The sequence below is a fragment of the Lepidochelys kempii genome, chromosome 7 (genome assembly GCF_965140285.1).
Source record: "Lepidochelys kempii isolate rLepKem1 chromosome 7, rLepKem1.hap1, whole genome shotgun sequence".
Lineage (NCBI taxonomy): Eukaryota > Metazoa > Chordata > Testudines > Cheloniidae > Lepidochelys > Lepidochelys kempii.
In genome coordinates, this window is record NC_136386.1 from 41,354,237 (window position 1) to 41,377,431 (window position 23,195).

The 23,195-nt window shown below is 36.0% G+C and overlaps 2 protein-coding genes across 4 annotated transcripts in view; one reads left to right on the plus strand and one right to left on the minus strand.

The window, feature by feature from the left end:
- Positions 1 to 23,195, plus strand: part of CENPP (centromere protein P) — a 319,800-nt gene that overhangs the window by 39,431 nt on the left and 257,174 nt on the right. The gene's annotated exons all lie outside the window — the stretch shown is intronic.
- OGN (osteoglycin) lies at positions 1,145 to 22,135 on the minus strand. Its single transcript, XM_073352366.2, has 6 exons — positions 21,894 to 22,135; positions 14,367 to 14,463; positions 10,858 to 11,016; positions 8,431 to 8,633; positions 5,809 to 5,904; positions 1,145 to 5,157 (listed from the first exon to the last, which is right to left on the minus strand). The coding sequence occupies exons 1-6, from the start codon at positions 22,062 to 22,064 to the stop codon at positions 4,990 to 4,992; spliced, it is 894 nt and encodes a 297-aa protein (XP_073208467.1). The 5' UTR covers positions 22,065 to 22,135; the 3' UTR covers positions 1,145 to 4,989.

The window sequence follows — 23,195 nt, forward strand, 5'->3', positions numbered from 1 at the left end:
CCTAGAGCAAGAATGTGCTGGGTAAAGAGTAATATCTTTTATGATATGAAAAATAAATCTTTGCCATCACTAGCTGATCTAGCAATTGAGTGATCATGCAACCCTGAAGTGCTCTAATCCCTAGGATCACTGTACACACAGTTATTCCTGTTCCTCAATGGGGTCTTATATGAAGAAGCAGAAGGAAGGAAGTAGGGGAAGACATGAGGGCATATGGATCACTGATGCTAGGAGCTGCAATGATGCTTTATTGGTCCTTAGTTCATGTGTGTAAATTCCATGATAGCAGCCATTAAGTATGTAAACTCCACGAGTATAGTAACTTTCTACAGTAAATGTCACTCATTCTAAAATCCATTTTGAAGTTAAAAAGGGGGCAGGCTTGAAAATAATTGCAACTTATTATGCTTGTTTTAAGAAACAACTCTTTTAAAAACACCGGCAAAAGTGATCTTTTTCTCTTCCCATGTTTTGTAACTGAATAATGATAGAGCTACATGCATTCTTATTTTAAGTTGATCATTTTTAAAGCTTAAAACTTAACATTTAAAGAGATACTGTCAACTTGATGTATTTTAAAATTGCCTTTAACAATTCTGTTATCTGACAAGGGACCTTGCACAATGTAACTTGCTTTTTTCCCCGTCTATTTCTGTTACACTGATATTTTAAGGGACTTCTCATAATCAATTATGTCTTTACTAAATGTTTATGCATGGAAATAGTGAAACTAACTGTTGACAAAGTGCTGTCAAACACAAAGAGAACACAATTGTTTTTGCGTGTTTTGTGTTTGGTTTTTTGTTAATTTGCAATTTTTTAATGTTAAGCGTTATGACATAAGTTGATTGTGGCCCTTTACACAAAAAGATTTTTGAGCTATTAAACATATTGTCATCTGAAAGTAAGATTTTTTTTTCCATTATGCCTAGAAAGACACAAAAAAAGCATGCCTCTTGTATGAAAAATCCAAAGTTCATATGGAAATGTTGGTCCTACAATTCCTTTTGGAGCTAGCTTTCAAAATAATTATTAATTTCCTTGTGAATTAACCCTTATATTTTTCCAAAACATACAATTCTGCTTGAAAGAATATTTTCATTAAAGATTAGTTTTAAAATGGATAATTAAGAGAAACTGATAAGACAGACCTAGTAAGCCAATTTCATATCTGGTATAAATCATTGACTTCAGTAGAGTTACATCACAGATTAATTTGACACATTTTGTTCAAATGAATTAGCAGAATATGAAGAAATACTTTTTTTTGACCAAAAATGTATTCATTAAAAAGTTTTTGTAGTTTTCATATTTAGGCATATGGTTCATTTAGAAGCTTGGTAAATATACATATTAAAACCCTGACATCTCACTAAGGTACTACCTCAGATCTTAATCCTTTTGAAAGCCATTTTCACTTCTCTAAGTCCCTGAATATTACATGCAAAAGACTTTATTAATGAACATCTTGGAAAATAAAGGACAGAAAAGATTTTCTTGCTTCAATTCTTGGAGTTTATGATGCACAATATTAATGTTAACTAATAAGTAGTAAAGACAACAAATGGAACACTCTTTGTCCATCAATATGACAAATGTAATGATTCTAAAGTTACTTTCCTTTCTATGAAAAAAATTATTAGAAGAGGATGAAGAAAAACATACTTTTTGGGTACCCTTTTAACTTTACCAAGCATGATTAATGAGTATAGACCTGTTAAGAGACTTAGAGACCACTTGTTCTTGACAACATTGTGATAATTTTACCAGACGTATAAGTGATGTTTTCTGATATAGGAGAGACAGCAAGCAGTTCAATGGCATCACAAACAATCAGCAGAAAAAATGATAACTTGCCTGCTAAGGTATATTTTTTTGCTTTATTATTAATGCACAAAAGGGTAGGCAAGCAGTGGTTAAAATAGTAGTGTTCATACTGAAAATAAAAAAGGATACACCTACACTAAAAATAAAGATGGATATTCAGTTTACAATAGACATCTTAATCTATGGGCCTAGATAGAGCATCACCATTTTGTCTGTTGTATTAGATTTTGTACGCATGTAATGACCAAATGACTTTGCACAGTATCACACTGAAGCCTTTTGTTATAGGTTCACATTTGGAAATAATGATAGTGTTGCTTATTCTGTGTTTTATTGTCATATGAGGAACCACTCTGAAGATGAGGTTTTTGTTTTGATGATTTGCTGGAGGGCAATAAAATATTAGTAATTGGGAGACATTAAAACAGTGGTTTGGAGGGCAGTTTTTTATTTGTTTCAAATGTCTGATAAGGAATTTGGAACAGTCAGCTTCTTAGGTTGCCACAAGTAACCAGTTTGTTTTTAGTAAATGCCGCAAATATGTGATAGTCTCCATACAAATATTTCCTTTGGGGTTTGAAGCAGTCACAGGTGGTTTTTGTTAGTTGCTCATTTATAGAACTTTCTGTTTAAGAGCCATAATAATTTCATATTATTAGACTGGAAGATCAAGCTTGTTTGAATTTTGTATACATAAAATGTATACTATACATGGATGTTATGTAGTTGATAAGACTGTATTTAAAACTAAGTGATATAAGAACTGATTGCAGTAAAATATTAAACTGACAATGCAATGATAGTTATGTAGTCAGTGTCTGATTTTAAAGCAAGCGATCAGTAATTATCACAAGAAAGTAAAGAGCAGTGTACTTGGTTGGCTTCCCAGTGAGTTTATAGCATGTGAATAAATGAATAACATAAATATGCAGATGCAGTTGTTTTAAAGTGACACTGTCAAACATTACAGTTCCAAAATTTAACTTAACATAAGAATGTTGTAATCTCAAAGAGATTGTTCTCCAGATTTTCTAATATGTATAAAAACCTATTTTCTCATAGGAAAGCAATCATTGTTATTTGGTCCTATTTATGTATGGAAAGAGCTTTCTTTACTAATCAAGGTTTGGAATGAGATGAAGATATAGTGGGCCTGCTACATATGCAATATTATTACTCTTATACTGGCTATTGTTATACATTGGCCACTACTAGGACAAAGAAATGTTTTTCTTTTTTCCTTTTAGCATCAGCTTGGCTTGGACTTGGAATATAATTGTGGCTGCTGTGGGGTGGCTGTTTTTCTTTTATGTTTTATTAAAAACTTTAAAGCATATGAGTTTCATGACTCGGGTAATTTTTTTAAATGGAAAATGAAAATCAAGTGTTCTAGCTGCTAGTTAATTCATCAACCCCAACAAGAGTGATAGATTTAGTTTTCAAAATGTCAGGGGATTTAAAAGAAAAAAAAATGAAACAATACTGGTGCAAGTGTGATTGTGATTTTTCTTAATTATGGATTCAAGATTAAAAATATCTTCTGGCTTATTTTTATTTTTTAAATAATTATAATAAAATAATCACTTTCTTCTCCAAGAAAATTAAAACCAGCGAAACAATTTTTGATTTTGACACCACTAAAAAGCCTATTAGGTTTAAATTTTCATAGGTGCATAGCAACAGTACCTCAGGCTTTTAATGAGCACATAACAATATTCAATTCAACTATATTAGTTGAGCAGGTTATAATAGCCCATAATGCAAGCACTGTCATATTATTGTTTACTTAGGTTGGAGATTTAAAAAAAAGTTGTTACTGTAAACTGACTTCGTATTACTAAGGAAAAACAGTGATTCCAAAGTGAAATACCATTATGTATTTGAAATTTAAATAGCTACTATTTTATTATTTGTATATAAAGTTGAGAACTTTTTGTATTTCAGCAAGCTCCTTTTATATATCACTGGTCCAGGAAAAATAAGTCTAGTATTAGTGATTAGGTTTTTTTCTACATTTGTATTTATGAAGCTGCTGGGCCAAATGAGGACTGTGCAAATTCCTATTGAAACAAACAAACAAAAACAGAAAAAAAAAAGAAATCTGAAATTGTGTATTTGTGTTAAGTCAGAATCAATATCTTTAGGGTGTAGTTATCTTTATTTTAATCTGAACTGTCAGTCAAAAGCCCCCAGCATTAATATGAGACTATGTCCCTTTGTATTGCTTGTATCTGAAAAAAGCTAAAAGGATAAAACCATGTTGGTAATATAATTGTATTAGGTTTTTATACTGTTTTACAGTTTAAGATAGAACCAACTTTGCATTTTATTCCTAAGCATTTTAAAAAGTTTTCTGTGTCTCTTTTTTACATTTTTCCAGTAATTGAACTATGGCTTCTATTCTAAAAAGTGACATTGTACAAGTCCATCTTTATTTTTTCTTAGAGAGTTCCAGTTGAAACTTTCTTGGTTTACCAAAAGGAAAAACAAAGTTCACCTGCTCGAAGCCTGATCTAAACTCAGTGGTTTTCCTGATCAAGACAAAGAATTAGAGTGAATCTGTGCTTTTTTCAGGTCATGGATTTTAATCAGTAATTAAAATGATTTGAGCCAGATTCTGGTTGTAGTTATACCAGTGCAACCCCATTGCTTCCAACGTGCAATTGAGGTGCTGCGGGTGGCTGTCTCTTGGAACTTAATTAACAATTCTGCTGATGTGCAAGCCAGAATAACATTCTCACAGCTGTGTTTGCTTTGCAGTGTTAGTATGAATATAGTAGTTCAAACTTAAAGCCTGATCCTGCAATCCTTATTCATATGAGTATTGCAATTAAACCACTGAAGCTAAAGGAATGATATCTATGAGTAAAGGATACTTGCAGAAGTAAGTGTTGCAGGTTTAAGCCCATACTTTTGACACTGTCATAAACCTACATGAATCTGAAAGTACAAGTAGTATTGGGTCTGTCAAGTGAGCAGATGCTGTTTTTACACGGTGATTTTTCAGACTAGAACCACATTTTTAACGTGATTAAAAGTTCATTAGGTATATAGAAAAACATAATTAGCAAGGGAAAGGATAGTCATTTAAAAAAGGAACAGGAATGATCATATGTTCCCATACTTAAGTTTTTAGCATGTATAATTAATAGATAGTGGTTGTTAATATGTTCCTACAGGCAGTGTTTTCAAGCAAGAGAAAGCATTAGGATGCTTTGCCAAGATGACTGGGTTGCCTTCCATTCTTATCTCATCCATACGTGAACGGATATAACGTGTGTTGTTGGATTTGCAGAACGTGTCATCTGTGACTGAGGTTATGTTGTTAAACTGCAAAACAAAACAAGGATAGTTTGAAAATGTTTCAGCATCAAAACCTAGATGAAAGTATCTGAATCTTACAAATAATTAATTGTCTCTCCTTTTCTTGGTTTTTTATTTTATTGTTTTTGTGTTTGAATCTTAAGTTTGTTTGTTTTTAAGTCTTCTAAAGGGTTTATTTTATGGGTGCAGTTATTAAGCAGTAATTTTACATTGGTACTGAAATCTAGTACTTTTTGTTGACAAAGGGTTATTCTATTGCTCATTGTGGCCGGGGACTGCCCTTGAAATAGAGAAATCAACAGTGTTTATAGACAAAGTAGTGACAAATTCCAGTATTGCAGTTACAATCAGCCACCAAACAGCTTTAGTGGCTAGGAGACCTTCTATTTTACTTTATTCTGAAGAATTATTTGAAGTCTCAACTACTTTATTGCTTTTTTAATGTTTCAGAGATAGGATGAGCACATGTGCTATGGTGCTAAGTATAGTTAGGTGCATGTCTGTACTAATGTTTAGTTTTCAGTGGAATGTTTTTGGACGATGGTAACACAACAGTTTGAGCCAAATTGAAAACAAATAATGAAAGAAAGGAAGAGTGGTCTTATTTTAGCTAAATCATTATCTGTGCCCTACAATATCAAAAAAATACTTTGAGACCTGAAGGTGCAGAACACGCAGACTCTCTGGTAAGTTAAGAGGTACAGATTCCAGTGTATTATGTGCGAGATAGAGATATGACAAATTGGTCTGTTTCTGTAGAAAAGAGGAGAAAAAAAAATTAGTGTTGATTTTCCTTGATTACACTGTCAGTAGTTCAGTTCCTCCTGTGCCTGTCTACATGGGCAGCAGGTATAAAAGGCCAGGAGAGACTCAGCCACCCCGGTGCTGCTGCTGGACCCCCGGTTGTGGGGTTTGGCAGGAGAAGTTTTTGCTATATTATGCCCCGTGCAGGTTCCTGGGTGGCTGAGGAGGCAGTATGTGGTATTCGGCTTCCTGGGTTCATCGATAATCTCTCCCGACTCCAGAGAGATTACTGCTGAACCCAGGAAGCTTAGTAGCACATACCGCCCTGGATCCTGCATGGGGGATATCAAAAGCTTCTTCCGGATGAGACGCTTTTCCCTGGGGCAGCTTCGGGTATGGGGAGGGAAGGCGTAGCGGGCAGGCGGGGGGAAGCTCAGGACTTCGGCTGGCCTTGAGCTCCTCCGACCAGGGGGTAGCGCAGGGTTCTGGGTGCGGGGGAAGCACGGGGGGGGGTGTGTTCCAACTGTGGGGGGGGGCAGAGCCAGGGAATCCACCCACCTCACATGCCTGTCTAACAATAGGTATCAGCATTTTTCTTCTGAATACATACCTTGGCTAATTATATGTCCATAAAGACATCCCATATGAATGTTCTTTTGTTGGAAGTACTGTATGTAATATGCTAACACAGTGGTCTTAACTTTCCAGAGCACTGTACCCCTTTCAGGAGTCTTATTTGTCTTGTGTACCCAAGGTACACCTCACTTCAAAACTACTTGCTAACAAAATCAGACATAAAAATACAAGTGTCACAGCAAACTATTACTGAAAAATTGCTTACTTTCTCAATTGTACCATATAACTATAAAATAAGTCAATTTGAATATAAATATTGTACTTACATTTCAGTGTATAGTATGTAGAGCAGTATAAACAAGTCATTGTCTGTATGAAATTTTAGTTTGTACTTGCTTAGCTAGTGCTTTTTATGTAGCCTGTTGTAAAACTAGGCAAATATCTAGATGAGTTGATGTACCACCTTGGAAGACCTCTGTGTACCCCCGGGGTACATGTACCCGTGGTTAAGGACCACTGCTGTAACATACTAAGAAATTGCTTGAACAGGATTTGTTACATTTTTGAGAGATTGAAAAGTTTAATAAAACAAGTTCTATTAAATTTCAAGCTTTAATGCCATAGCTTTATTTAAGAGTGTTTGAATGTGGCTGTGACTAAAATATCCTCTAGTATTAACCTTCCTTGGGAATTAAACCAATTAATATTGCTTCACATTGTGATTGTAATGATTTGTTATTATTGTTGGTTGTTGCTCTGTTAATGTTTTCCCCCACTTTCTAGAACCATACTTATAGCTGAATACCAAAGTGGGCTATGTCCTTCTTGCGGTGAAGAATTTTGGATCATTACTGGGGTGAGCCGGTGTCATGGTGCTTTCACTGACTCTTCTATTTTGAGTAATCTCTTTTTGCCATATATCATGTTTTTCTGGGTTGCTGTGCCAACAACCTGACATACAAATTGACAATTAGAATCAAATCAAGCCCTGTTGAGTTTAGTTATGTAATCACAGCTTATTATGTAATAATGTAATAGCTCTCCATAGCTACAGAACTATTTCCATACAAAAACTTTAAGGTGAAGTTAAGGCTACAAGTATTTTTCACTAAGAGCCTTATTGGAATTGTTAGTAAACCTGAAGATGCTTAGCTCCATGTTCTCACTTCTCCTACCTGCATTTCACAGACTCTTAGGATACTCCTCAGATCCTCAGAATTCCCAGCATTAGTAGTTTTCTTAGTCCCAGACAAACCATAATAAGCTATTCAGGCCTGGGGTGAACCAATGGAAGCTCATTTAAGATTTAACAGGCCTCCTGAGTCATGTGGGTAGGGGAAAATTGTTCTTTCTTGCAGATAATCAGATTTTCTTCCAAAGCCCTCTTCTTACAGAACTCACATCTATAATGCTGGAGGAGGGAGGTACTGAATAAGAACACAGGTAGCTGTGGGAGACCAGGGTGTCATTTTCCTCCTCTGTAGATCTGAGGTCTTCAGGAAGGACATTTCCTCTGGAAGTACCACAAGGCTTGGAGAGGTTGTTGGTCCTCCTCAAATCTTTTAGGATAAAAACTCTTTTAAGAGTGTCTTATTTCAGGAGCTCCTGTCCAATTCACTTCCTAGTGTGTTAAAAAAAAAATTGAAATTCTGCCTTGGCCCCTGATCTGACCTACCAATTTGGAGGCCAAATGTACTTTTTTTTTATGTTGATTTTAGAAGTGAGGAGGGCAAAATTGGACTTAAAATGAAACTGTTTGCATAATTAGCAGAGCATTGCTGTTGTTCCATATACCTTAAATAAAAAGCATGCTGTTTTAAAAATCTGAAAAACCTCCTATACCTGTGCTCAGAGTCTTACAGTAAAGTTTACAAATATTTAACAAACACTACATCTATGATAATGGTTATTTATCTAAGTTTATGTAAATTACTCCAATTTTTATAACCTGTTACTTACCTTGAAAGCATTTGCTCTGATACCTCTACTCTTAATTCTGTTGTAGTTTGCATTAAATGTAATTAGTTTGGGGGGCAGAACTGGAAGTCTTATCAGTTTATTTTCAGCAAGTGAAAGTTCTTCTAATAACAGAAGCTTTGAAAAGGCACCATCTTCAATTTCTTCTATCCTATTTCCACTTAAATTAATTCTTCTTAACGTAGCTTTATATAAAGGAAACAAAAAAATTTATTTTTCATGGTATGTAAAATGCAGTAAACCATAATATACTCCTATTATAAGTGGCTCTGGTAGAAATGCTTATAAATATGATTGCCTAACCCTTTGCGTCATAAGTCCCTGTTTTCAGTTTCTTATAACTTTCTCAAACTTTAATTGTTTGGGCTAAAATTCTCCACAAATGCCTTAGGCTGAAAAACACAAAACAAAACAAACAGTTCAGCCACTGCCAAGAGCCAGGCTATGGAAAAATAAGTAGTTTTGCCCAGTTAAAATTATATAAATCTAACCATTTCATTGAGAAGCTCTAGTGCAGTAGTTCTCAAACTTTTTGTACTGGTGACCCTGTTCACATAGGAAGCCTCTGAGTGTGACTCCCCCTCATAAATTAAAAACACTTTTTTATATATTTAACACCATTATAAATGCTGGATGCAAAGTAGGGTTTGGGTTGGAGGCTGACAGCTTGTGACCCCCCCCCCATATAATAACCTTGCAACCCCCTGAGGGGTCCTGACCCCCAGTTTGAGAACCCCTGCTCTAGTGCCTCCATCCTTTAGAGGGGAACTTGAAATTTGCCACAGAAGTTGCCTGGGTTTTAGGGATGTGCCTCCTGTCCCTGTGGAAATCCACCCAAATGTGGTCAAGATATGAGCATCTGAAAAACTCTCAGTTCACACACATTCACTCAAGGTTTGTAAAGAGGCTAACAATTAGTGGCTGATCCACACAGAGAATAAAAGCCTACTACTGTTATTGGTTACTTGTTATCTCAAGTGATAGAGGTCTGTGTTGTGGATCTAAGGGTCCTGTTCCAGATGACCACCTATGTGGGGGGTCAGGAGGGTGCCACTTGATGTAGTTTCTGTTTTTTCTGTTTGTTTTAAAAAATAAGGAAATTACATTGAAGAAAACTGTTAAAAGAATAATAAGGTTGCCAAGTTAAACACTCAAAATTTGGAAATGCCATAATAGTAGCTGCCTGTGTAACGTTAATTCAGTCCCCTTGATGTGTATGTTCACTTTAATTGAACACACAGATTCCAAGAGGTTTATTCTATCCCCTGATAGGGTGAATATAAGTAAAAAGGCATGTGAATTTACAACAAAGATGTCCTTCCAAATGTTAATTAGTCATTGAAGTTAAATAGGTAAGTAGAAACAAAAGCAGTCTTTAAAGTCTGACAAAATCCCCTCTCTTTTCTCTCTACACTGTTGGCCTTAGTACTGTCACCTAAGTTATATAGTCATTATGTCTTTCAGCCAAGAACATACTTGAATTTCTACGGTAAAAGATAAGCATAAAAAAAATTAAGTAAAATAACTTTCCAGGCCTTCTTCACGTTTCCAGAAGAATCACAAAAAGGAGCAAGCCCAGTTCTTAAGACAAATGCTTTTAAAGTCACTTTCAACAAAGAGGAGAATAGATAATACTGCATATGAACAAAGAGATTGACTTGACAGTGTAAGAGAAATCTTAACTTGTAGAATTTCTTTACTTTTGAGAGCTTGGTATTTAATTTAAACACTTAGCATTGCATTAACGGTGACATGCTTAACTTTAGTTAAGACCAGGTTTCTCTGCTGTATGTCCCTACTAATTAGTTAGGGAGAGCGGGGCAATCAGCACAGAAAAAGGTTTAAACAAATAAAAGTGTATATTTTCTTTGCCTCTCTGAATTCCTCGTGATACTTTATGGTTCCTTTAAGACAGCCCAGATTGAGACACAACACTACTTATGTGGTTCATAAAAAGAAAAGGAGTACTTGTGGCACCTTAGAGACTAACCAATTTATTTGAGCATAAGCTTTCGTGAGCTACAGCTCACTTCATCGGATGCAGACTAACATGGCTGTTACTCTGAAATATGTGGTTCGTGGTATTTGTGAATTAGGGTAACCAGACATCCTGATATTATCTGGACTGGGAGCTTTGTCTTATACATACAACTATGTTCCCCTCGCTCCCCCGCCAGCCATAGGTTAGGCTTAGCTAGGTTTTCAGATTTGCTTTTACAATTCTTTTCTAATAGTAGTGTGTTATATATAATACATATTAATGCAATGATGGAGTTCAACAATGAATATGAAATGTATCTTGTTTTGGTATTGACACCGTCCCCCCATTCCATATGCAAGGAAGAATTTAACTTTAAACTATAAGCACATATCACCTAATCAAAAAGATTGAAGTCTAAATATACTTACGAATATCAGCAAAATCTGAGACTGCCACTCTCTTTATTTTGTTGAATCGTGCATAAAGGTAGGCTGTTTCCTTTGGCAGAGGGGGAATAGCAACAATATCAATTTCTTCACAGTATACCGATCCACTTAAACACACACACAGCAGACAAGTGGCCAAATCTGCAAACAAAGAATTTGATTTTCTTGTGTCAGTAGAAAGCTAAAAGATTGACAATCTTTAATACAAAACATAGAATTTCACTGAGTTAAGGTTTGTCGTCTTTCAGGATTTTATATATTTGTTCTCAAGGTAGTATGGTCAAAAAAGATGTCATGGTCATCAAATCCTTTCTCTTAGAAAAAACATTCCTTGTATTGAGGATTGCACTTTTCTACTTACACATTCTAGCTTCCTTTTTCTAATCTGTTCCTGAAGCACCATTTATCAGAGTTACTCAGCTATGTTATTGAATTGGTTTGCAATCATTACAGCTGTGTAAGCATTCAGCATAACTGATTGTAATGTCACTCGCCTTCCTTAAAAATGATTGCTTTCAAAGTTGAACTTATGTTAGAAAAAAAAATCTTAGAAAAGCAAAAGCTTCCATGTGAACCAGTCAAAGACTGAGACCATAAATCACCCTACATCTTATGAGCATGGCCTATGTGCTCTGTACAAGCTGTACATAAATACTTCAAGAGTCTTGTATCCTGTGGCAGATTAGAAATTGCTGGCCAGTTTGATTTACATCGAAAAATATAGGTAATGAATTAATTTATTAAATGAAAAAAGTGAATTTAATATCCTAGGACTTTATTAATTGTATTTACATTGTCACTGCTGTTTTAATTTACATTGTGCCAAAGATTTTTATATTAACATAAGTGCATTTTAGAAGTTTGTATAGGTAAAGTTGAAGATTTTGTTGAGTAGGGAAATACTTGGCGCTTTTGGCTCATTGGGAGACATTTTGGGAAATGAGGGAAATGTCCATTTACTGGTTGTGTCTGCTAAATTAATTAGCAGTGAAATACTTAATGTTGATGTTGACTTTATCTTTAGGCTTCAGAAAACTCATTTGCTATAATGGGGCAGTTTGTGCCTTTGACCTTTCATTTCAGATATTCTCAAGATGAAAACTATCAATTTCTAGTTTTGCGTTTTCAAGGCTGGAAAGAGACATGTATAAGAACAGGAGAATATTTGGATTCTCGAGCACAATTCTGTAGCAAAGGATGCTAAGGCAAATTGCACATTCATGAAATCATGGAATATTCAGGCCTTGCCTCAAAGTTAATGTTGCAGCTTTGAATTCAATTGTGCTACAACTTTTGTTAGTTCTAATCTCTAACTCTTTGTGGTATTGAAACTTTTAGTCATCTTCTATATATATCTGGATCTGGTGCATAGGTGATACTTGTCTTTTTGCTGTCCACCTAACAAAGAAGTTCCTTCTAGATCAATTGGCAGTTTTTGATACTCATAACTAATGAAGTCCTGATGAAATGGCTGGTAGGTATGGGCAAGCTGAGAATTGGTAAGTCTTCAGTTATTTCTTTCCATTGAAAGGGTCCTGAGGTTAATACTGGACCCCATTCATTAGCCTTGCATTCAGTCTTTTGCCTGTGATTTCAGATCTCTACCCTTAGACTCCTCTTGCTCATTTTGTATGTGAATACAGGAAATAGTGTAGTGGTTGGAGAAGGAGTGCATGACTCTTTCATTGGAGTTGGAGGGTGTACTCCTAGCTTTGCTCACTGTTGGATGAGAACTAATTGGCAGATGATTCATTTCAGAGAATGTTGGTTGGCTGGGGAAATGCCTATAGATGGTGGAGGCTATAATTATTCCTTGATTAAAAGATTTTTATAGATTTGCAACTTGAGGGTCTTGTTAAATCATTGTTTGATCCTGGATTTCTAGATAGAAGTCGTACCCAAGAGTGGTTCATTTAATTTATTTTATTTTTGGCAAGGAGTTGGGGGCGGGGTTATTTGTGTTTTTAGGGAGGTGGGGTTTTTATTATTTTTTATTGTATTTATATTTTCCTTTCACATGTGGATCACATCATGGTTAATTACAGAAAAGCTATTTGTGGGGATACACTTGAAAACTACTGGGAAACTTGAGCTAATGGAGAATGTAGCTGCGGAAACCTTAACGGTGATCCTTTTGTGAAGTGTATTGTGCCAAATTAATTTGGATTCTACTTAATTTCTGGATGCATTTCAAGGTATTGATTGTAATGTATAAACTCTGTCAAGTTAAGCTCTGTCTAGCTACAGTACAGACATAGTCTGCTCCTCTCTGAAGTTGAAGTGCTGAGAGCAGATAGCTCTCCATAGAAGTCTCTCTACTTTTTCACTTCACCCGTTGTCTAGTCATGCCATAAAATAGACAGCAGGAAATGGATGTGGTGTAATTAGACTGCAATTTTATTCACTGAAGATAGCTGAAAGAACCCTGCAATAAATTGTATAATTCAGGTCATGATTATTTCCTTAATCACTTCCACATAATCCACAATCTGGTCCCAACCATCCTGTTGTGGGGCTAGAAAAGGAGAGGTATTGGCTACCTGCTGTTCCAGATGTAGGAGTCCCAATACTCCCTCTTACACAGGTCCGTAAGGGATCCTTTCTTTCAAATCCTTTGCCAGTCCATTTTATCTGATAACTGTATCTGTTCCATAACAGTTATCTACGCTGGATATCTGGCACAATTATTACTTATGAAGTTGTGACATTATAACCTAATCCCCACCCCCAAACTCAAACACACACACCCTACTGAGTCCCAGACCTACTGGGAGGAAGGCAAAAAAAATCACCCCACCCTGTCTTGGACAATCTGGTGGTGAGGGAAAAATACCTTTCCAGCTCACCAAGAAAAAGGGCGACTACAAGTAATGCCTACAGCCGGCCGTATAGAAATCCAATTTTTTTGCAAATGTTATGGGTGGTGAGTGGGAGCTGCCAGCCTGATCCAGGTTAAAGACAGCTCCTCTGTGGGTGTGTGGGTTCTAAACACCCTCCTTACATTCCAGTCTGCAGAAAGGGCAGTGACCCCTCCACTGACCTGTCCCTGTTCCCCTCACCTATTGTTGAGAGAGAGTCCTTAAAGGGTAATATCTCTTTATGTCTGGCCAGCCTGCAAAAGACTCACCTCATACAAGCTGCGGTGAGCACGTTTCACTTCAACACGAATTAGTTACCTTATGTTTGCCTGATTGTCTAGTTCATATTGTTAGCTTTATTATGTTTTCATTTGACCATTCAATATGTGTGTTTGCCTAGAGGATGTGATAGGAGCATCAGATAAACTGGGCTGCATGTATTCAGAATGTATCTGGAGCTTCTTTAAAATTTTCACACTGGAGTTAGCAGAAATCCCACTGAGCTCATGAAAACCTTGTTTATGAATGAAAAGATGAGTGCTATATGCAGTTTTCCTTTACTAAACTCTTATTTTTTTTAATGTGAAATATTTTTTTTAGGAAGCTTAATATTGTAACACTTCTATAACTTACCTGTATCTTTGGTTGGTGGTACTTTAGGTACACTCTCATCTCTCTGCAGTTCCAGCTGTATGTTAGAGTCAGGAGAAACAATCATGTCATCTTTTCCCTGTAAGAACAAAGGTAATAAAAATGAAGAGTTCATGAAAGGCAAACCATTAAACCAAACCATTAAAGTCAAACTTTAATATTGTACTACTGTTTAAAATGTGCTGCTTGCTATTCTTATAATGAATACTTCTAACTGAAAGGAATTAGAGAAAAATATTGTTTATTTGCATTTGGACAGCATTTGATATATACCCAGTTTCCCCTTTTGTTTGTGGGTTTCGTACACAGAGAGGAGAAAGAGAAGCATTTCTTAAATAATAGGAAAACTTTATAAAACAACAAATAATGAGGAGGAGGAGACTATGAAACAGGAGTATACCTGAAACTGCTCTTAACTTAATCTTAGAAATTGACTAGATTTAAATTGGCCTTAAACATCAGCATTCAAAAGACTATTTGCAAATAGATAACAATCCTAATACACTGAGACCATCTATATATAGTACATAAATAGTCTTAGTAAAATAAAATACTCTTCCGAATAAAAAGTCAGTGAGAATTTTTCTCCTGAAACATTAAACATGCTAACATCTTTTATCAAGTGTATGTAAACTTTACTTTCCAAACCTATCCCCTTGCAGATATTTGCCCCAGTTCAGCAAGGTACTTTAACCTGGTGACTAAGTGTGTGTCATTCCCTCAGTAATGACTAGTTGACATAGAGGAAGATAACATATTATTGCTATTAGTTACTCCATTAGCTTAGTTGGTAGAGGTCTCTGATTAATGGAATGATGTCTGGTTGGAGGGAGGTCTCAAGTGGAGTTCCATAGGGATCTTTGCTGGGTCTGGTGTTGTTTAACAGCTTTATTAATGAACTGGATGTAGGAACAGAAAGCATACTGATCAAATTCACGGATGAGACAAGGCTAGGGGGAATTGCCAACACTTTGGAAGATCGAGCCAAAACTCAAAGGGATCTTGATAACTTGGAGAAAAGGGCTATTGGCAACAAAATGAAATTTAACAAAGACAAAGGTGCTACACTTAAGGAGGAAAAACCAAATGCACAGATAAAGAATGGCGGATAACTAGATTGGCAGCAGCACTGCTGAGAAGGTTCTGAGAGTTGTGGTGGATCACAACCTCAACCTGAGTCAGCAATGCAATGCTGTTGCCAAAAAAAAAAAAAAGAAAAGCAAATGCAATTTTGGGTTGCACTAACAGAGGCATAGCATGCAAATCACCATGGGAGGCGATAGTACCGGTCTACTTGGCTCTGGTTAGGCCTCAATAGGAATATTGTGTCCATTTTTGGTCACCCATGTATAGAAAAGATGTAGAGAAACAGGAAAGGATCCAGAGGCGAGCGACCAAGATGATCAAAGGGATGGAATGCAAGCCAAATGAGCAAAGGCTGAAAGAACTGGTCCATGTTTAGTTTGGAAAGAGGAGATTAAGAGGGGAGATTATAGCAATCTTCAAATGCTGGAAAGGCTGCCATAAAAAAGATGGAGAAAAGTTATTCTCTCTCACCAGAGAAGGCAGGGCAAGAGGCAGTTGGTTCAAACAACAGCATAGCAGATTTAGATTAAATTTCAGGAAAAACTTTCCAACTGTAAGAACAGTTGGACAATGGAACAGACTGCCTAGGGAGGTTGTGGAAGCTCTTTCACTGGGATTTTCCAAAGAGGCTCGATAGCAATCTGTCTTGGATGGTTTAGACAAAACAAATACTTCATCTTGGCAGGGGGTTAGACTAGATGACCCTTGCGGTCACTTGTAACCCTATGGTTCTGTGATTCTAAGAAAGATCCTTGACTCTACTCCTATATTTTGTCTTCCTTCCCTTTTGCACATTAGTGCAGCTTCCAAAAAGGACTGAAGCTATGGAGGCACAGGCAAGATTTGCACATAAGTATTTAAAAAAGAAATTGCTTTTTTACATATAAAATCTGGTGCCATCTGACAACTTTCTCCTCCCTCTGAAAAGTCACTAACTCAACGCTCTGAAGCACACTAAGGGTCACTCCAAATAGCTGAAAGTTTATTTTAAACACAAAGAGGTAGTGTTTGATCCTGGTTGTCATTAGTTAATTGCAGTAAGTTAATAGGCTTCATCATAGTTATTCACTTCAGAGAATTTTTATAATTAGTCCAAGCCTTAATGAATTAAAACTGCTGATATGAGTAACAATAACTGTGAATTACAACTTGCAATGTGAATGAAATATTGATATCTTTACACACATCCTAAAAAAACTAATCTTCAAACCTTTATTATGAACTTCAATTATATTATAATAGAAAAAATTCATGGTGCTACACAGATATAATGAACACATCTTAAACTGCTGAGTTAGCATTCTTCTTTTTTCATTACTTGGTATCATTCTCTGTCCTGGAATTTACATGAACCTGTTTGTTGCCCCTATTCCTCCCATTTTTAAGTCATTCTTTGAAACTTTCAGATGTCCTTCCTCTTCCTTAAATAACTTAATTGGCCCCATGCACCCAATAACCAATTTTATATTGGGCCCCATCTCCTTTGTTGCTGTCCCTGATGCACAGAAGGCTCCCCAACTGTACCTTATCTCCCCACTCCTCTTAAAAGAGCTCTGGCTTTGTGCTTTGCTCCTCTTCCTGCTCCCAACCTATGAAAATAGTCATGGCCCAATCTCTGCCCTGCCCTTTGCCTCCATTTTTCCTTCTTTGAAAAATGTAGGGTCTCAAGTTACTTGATTCCTCCCCTCCTTCCTCTTAAAAATCAACTGGTAGCATCTAGGCTACTCTGGTTTAGTCCATCCTGTTAAAGAAGCACCATGGTAGGGCTAGAGTTCTCCTTGATCCTCTTTTCAGACTTAACTGTTCCAAAAAACAAACAGAAAACTGGAAACACACCCACTGACAAAGCTGAACTCCACGCTGAACTGTCTCATTTTGTTGGCTGATAAGCCCTGCCCCCTTTGTTCTGAGTGTTTGCTTTTAATTTTTAAGTAATAGTTGTTGATCAAAACAAATTCTTTCTTTTGTAGAACATTAAGCTTAGTTGACTCTGTAGGTAAAACAGTACATATGTACATGCAGGTTTGTGGAGATAAGAGTTAATTGTGAAAATTAAATTAAATCAAAAAGGATTGACATTTTTTCTTTTTTCTAATTTAGTATTTGTGTTGACAGAATGGAGTTGTGCATCCAAAGAGAAAGCTAATAACATACAGTATGTTATGGTTTCAAATAATAAATGTTATAATCATTTTCATCTCAATGCTCATCTGAAGAATATACTATATTCACTTTAAAGAAAGGCTTTACAGTGGTGGTCACTTACACCGCTTTAGTAAGGATCTGTTAGCATTCCTGTTAAAAATCAGTATTCTCTGTTTATAACTGAGTTTAAATACATTGCTACAGATTGAAATTGGCCATATGAAACCAGATTTTCAATTGGGCATGTACAAAAGTGATAGGCCAGAAAAAAATGTGGTTGCATGTTTTGATTAGGTTCAGTGGTAGAAATAGTCAGGAAGCAAATAGTCACAAATGATTGGGCCTTTTAAATTATTGATCTTTTTTACCTCTTGTGTTTTTTTTATTTGGAATTTTGGAACATATTTAGACATAATTGTAGCATATAAGGAACTATTTTATTTTTTTCTTGCAAGGAAAAATTTGTCTGTGGAAAACTGATTTGATGGAAATAATGACTAGCTACATTCCTAAAACTTTATTATGCAGAGTGGTGTATAGCTTTGCTTAATTATATGCACTGTGTATATGGAATTTGATTTGGGCATTTGAATCAGTCAAATACATAACTGCTGACATTTCCCGCATTTACATAAATGCCTTCTCATTTTGCTCTATGGTCATGAAGTAGTCTGCCTCTTATCAAAATAATTTAAAATTGCATATCATTTGATGCTTTGCCTGCTTATATTAAGCTTTAGTCTTTTCAGTAATTTTGTAAAGGCTGTTGACTTCTTAGGTAGCTATCAGTTTGTCATACATCTAGTTTAAGTGGTCTCCAGTCCTTTTGTTGTGTGAATCAATGTTTTAATTGCAAAAAGACAACTATTCTTTCATTACTATGGTAACCAAATAAACCCAGGATATAGAAATGATTCACACAAATTTAGAATAAAGCAAAGATCTACTGTATGCTTTAAGTTAACAGCTGAATTATTGGAAGAAAGATGAAGTGAGAGGAATTAATGTAAAAACAAGTAAGATAAGACTTGATTGTACAATTGCTGCAATCCATAACCTATACTGATGGAGTAGAGGTGGTAGATGAGTCATTTCTAGCACAAATAGCAGAAATATCCAAAACACAAGTTCTGGTAATAAAGGGGGACTTAATTATTGAGACATCTGTTGGAAAAGTAGTACAGCAAAACACAAAATTTCCAATAAGTTTTTGGAATGTGTTGTTTCAGAAAGCAGACAAAATAACCAGGGGAACAGCCATTTCAGACTTGATTCTGACCAACATGGAAGAATCAGTTGCACATGTGAAGGTAGAAGGCAATTTGGCTGAAAGTGGTTGTGAAATAATGGATTTCATGTTTCTAAGGAAAGGAAGAAGTGAAAGTGGCACAATAAAGACAATGGACTTCAAAAAAGCAGACCTAATGAACTTAGACAACTGGCAGGTAAGATCCCATGGGAAGAAAATCTAAGGGATAACGGAGTTCAGGATATCTGGCAGTTTCTCAAAAAGGCAATATTAAAGGCATAACTGCAAACCAAAATACGGAAAGAACTAACTGAATTAATCTCAGAAACATTAGCAATTACCTTTGAGAACTTATGGAGGATAAATGAGGTCCCAGAGGACTAGAGAAGGGCAAACATAGTACCTATCTTTAAAAAGAGAAACAAAGAGGACAAGCAGCTTAACTTGGACACTTGGAAATAAATATACTGGAACAAATTATTAAACAATCAGTTTGTAAGCACCTAGAGAATAATAGGGTTATAAAGACTAGCTACCAGGGATTTGTCACAAACAAATCATGCCAAACCAACCTAATTGTCTTCTTTGACAGGGTTACTGGCCTAGTGAACGGGGCGGAGCAGTAGATGTTGTATATCTTGAATTTAGTTAGGCTTTTGGCACAATTCTGCATGACATTTTCATAAGTAATCTAGGGAAATGTGGTCTAGATAAAATTACTTTAAGGTGGGTGCACAAGTGGTTGAAAGACCATCCTCAAAGAGTAGTTATCAATGGTTTGCTGTCAAACTGGGAGGGTGTATCTGGTAGGATCCCACAGGGGTGAGTGATGGGTATAGTACTATTCAATATTTTCTTTAGTGATATGGATAATGGAGTGAAAAATATGCTTATAACCCCAAGCTCAGAGGGGTTGCAAGCACTTCAGAGGAAAGGGCTAGAATTCAAAATGATCTTGACAAATTGGAGAATTGGTCTGAAATCAACAAGATAAAATTCAGTAAAGACAAGTGCAAAGTACATCACGAAAGAAGGAAAAATCAAATGGGGAATAACTGTCTAGGTAGTAGTACTGTAGAAAAAGATCTTGGAGTTACAGTGGATCACAAATTTCATGAGTCAACCGTGTGATGCAGTTGTGAAAAAGGCTAATATTCTATGGTGCATTATCAGGAATGTTGTATGTAAGACATGGGCGGTAATTGTCTCATTCTCCTCAAAATTGGGGAGGCTTCAGCTGGAGTACTGTGTGCAGTTCTTGTCACCACACTTTAGGAAAGATGTGGATAAATTGGATAGTCTCCAGATAAGAGCAACAAATGATAAAAGGTTTAGAAAATCGGACCTATGAAAAAAACCCTTGAGAAAAGAAGACTGAAGTTCCATGAAGGTAGGGCAAGCAGTAATGGGCTTAATCTGCGGCAAGGGAGATTTAGGCTAACTATTATGAAAAACTTTAACTATAAAGTTAAGTTCTGAAATAGGTTTCCAAGAGAGGTTGTGGAATCCCCATCATTGGAAGTTTTTAAGACCAGGTTGGACAAACACCAAATAGGGATGATTTACATGTTTTTGGTCCTGCCTCAGTGCAGGGGGCTGGATTTGATGCCCGTCAAGGTGCCTTCTAGCCCTGCGTTTCTATGATTCTGTGATCACTACTGCATTCTCTGAGCTGGTATAGCTGACTCGCCCTCTTTTGCTGCTTATGTTAGAAAATAAGTTTCATAGTTAGCAATTAGGCTTGCCTTAAGTAAAAAATAACTTAAAAGCCTCTTAATATTTGGAAATTGCCACTGCAAATGTGTATACATACCATGGAAGTTTTCCTCTGGCAGTTAGCATTAAGCATTAATTAAACAAATTAGCTTTCCTTCAGCCTGTGTGATCCCAGCTGTACATAAGAATGGCTATACTGGGTCAGACCAATAGTCTGTCTAATCCAATACCATGTTTTCCTACAGTGGCCGGTGCCAGATGCATCAGAGGGAATGAACAGAACAGGGCAGCTTATCAAGTGGTTCACGTCTGTCGTCCAGACCCAGCTTCTGGCAGTCAGAGGTTTAGAGACATCCAGAGCATGGGATTGCGTCCCTGACACCCTTAGCTAATAGCCATTGATGGACCTATGCTCCATAAACTTCTTTAATTTTTTTTCAAACCCAGTTATGCATAGTGCATATCAAAAGAACTCTCACCTCTTAGCTCCATTCATGAGTAGTCTGAACAGAACTATGAGATTTGTATTTTAGGTTGGCACTTCGTACTAAATCTTCCTTCCTCTTCTTGAGTATATCTCTTGTTGAGTACCTGACTTCCTGGGCATCAGGATTGACAGTAGCATCACTCACAATTTGTCATTAGGGGGTGCTGAGGAGTGTTGTAGTGCACACTTTCTTCTCTATCCCCCTCAGCCCACGCAAACAGAGTACTGATATTGCAATGGACTCCCTAGTGTTGCTTGGTAGGATACAGTTGCTCAGAGCTATTACAGACCATCAGTTAAAAAAACAAAAGCGGCATTATATTACAATTGATTGTGTTCCAGCTTGAAAGAACTGCTATGGTTTATGATGACATATTACATATACGGTACATACTTTCATGAAAGTGTTTCAAATGCTACTATAATATCAAAACAAACAAACAAAACTCGTGAATTAAGACTAACTACATCCTGATTTTCAATCTTTAACTCACCTTGTTGTCTGTTGGACATGACATGTCCTTTTGAGACCTCTGAAATACCTGGGCACGTCAGGATAAGGGATCTAAGAATGGTGTGTCAGCCATCAATTTTGTGATTGCCTATATTCTCTGGGTTTCTCAGACCCTTAATGAAAACCATAGTTAAGAAAGCTTTTGTGATTCTATTTTTGCTTTGCTTCAATTTTTAGGTGATCCACCTTTTCCCTACCATTTCAAGAGTTTTCTGTAAAATGTGTATACATGCATCTGATAACTAATTCATTCATAATGCTTGTCAGGTTTTTAAAAGATTATATAGCTAATTTATAATATAAATGAAATACCTTTTTCTTTATTGCATCCTGGGATTTGTCTTCATAATCTTGTTTAAACAGTTCTTCGAAAATGTCTGTATCATACTCATAAAGATTGAGTGACTCTTGTTGAATTGGAGGTACTAACTTCACCAAAGGCACAAAGAAAAATAAAAAAACCATAGTCTGGAAAGTCGTCATTTTAGCAGAGAAAATGTGTCTGGCTTTTTCTGAGCTGGAGAAGAAATGGTAGTGTTGACTATCGAGAACACTTTCTTTGTGACTGGAAATAAAAATGCAATCTGTCAAAACAATATTTAAAGCCTAGAGGACTTGTTGGCAGGGATTTCTAACGCATAAGAAACAGGGATCAACTTTTAACTCTTGGTATTCTTTAATTAAATGTTAGCCCTATAAAAATCTGCACTTAACAGCAAAAGATATATTAAAAAGTAATAAATAAAAGCTTACTAGTTTCCAAATAATGAAGGCAATGTTAACCTCATTGTCGTCACTTACATTTAGCAAGATATCATATTTCTTTCATTTTTGTTTGATAGCCAGAAAATTTTGTTAAACAGTATTTAAAATACTTGGCAAGCATGTGGTTGAATTGTTAAAAACAAAAAGACCGAATCTTATTTTGAAGTTCAAAATAATGATTTTCAAAGCTAACTTAAAATAAGAAATTTGTGGTCGTTTGTTTATGGAAACTTTGGATTTGAAAATGAACAAAACAAAAATGTGTATAATTTTTTTTAAAATTGAGAGGACTTAGTTGTACCCCTTACTGAAAAAAGCAAGAAGTAATAAGTTTCTAAGTAAACTTGAAAGGTTTCTACTGTACTTTCCCAATGAAATCGATACAGTAGTTACTTTAGTTAAAACTGTTTTAGATGAACTGTGGATTAAGATGTTTTCTTACAAAAGAACACCTACCGTTGTAGCAGAGTTTGAGTTTTCCTGTGATTTTCTTCAGTATAGATATTCTTATCTATGCATTAATCCCATGTGGCTGAATAAGAGAATAAAGCTGTGGTTTATTTCCAAGATGCTGAAACGAACAGTACTTCAGAGATTGTCAGCTTTAAACACTTCCCATGAGGTAAAGAAGGCTGTGCTAGCATTCTTTCCCTTGGGTGAGAGGTAATATTCTGGAGCAGGGGGTTGTACTCAGAATAATTTTAATAAGTGGTAAATCAGTCTAGTTCATCTAACTTGGAATATTATCTACTAAAACTGGTCATATTCAATGTGTATTGCTCTACCATACCTAATCATTTCACCTCTTTTTATTAAATAAAATATTAATTTATGAAATGAAGACCTATG

Bases quoted from the DNA above. Each gene is read 5' to 3' on its own strand.
- OGN (XM_073352366.2), bottom strand. From the start codon at position 22,064: ATGACGACTTTCCAGACTATGGTTTTTTTATTTTTCTTTGTGCCTTTG. The intron at 5,905-8,430 runs GTAAGTAACAGG...TCTTTTCTACAG, and splicing joins TCAGAGCAAATGCTTTCAAG to AAACAGACCAATTTGTCATA. The intron at 5,158-5,808 runs GTCTCAAAGTAT...TTTGTTTTGCAG, and splicing joins TGCGTGTTCTGCACCTTCAG to TTTAACAACATAACCTCAGT.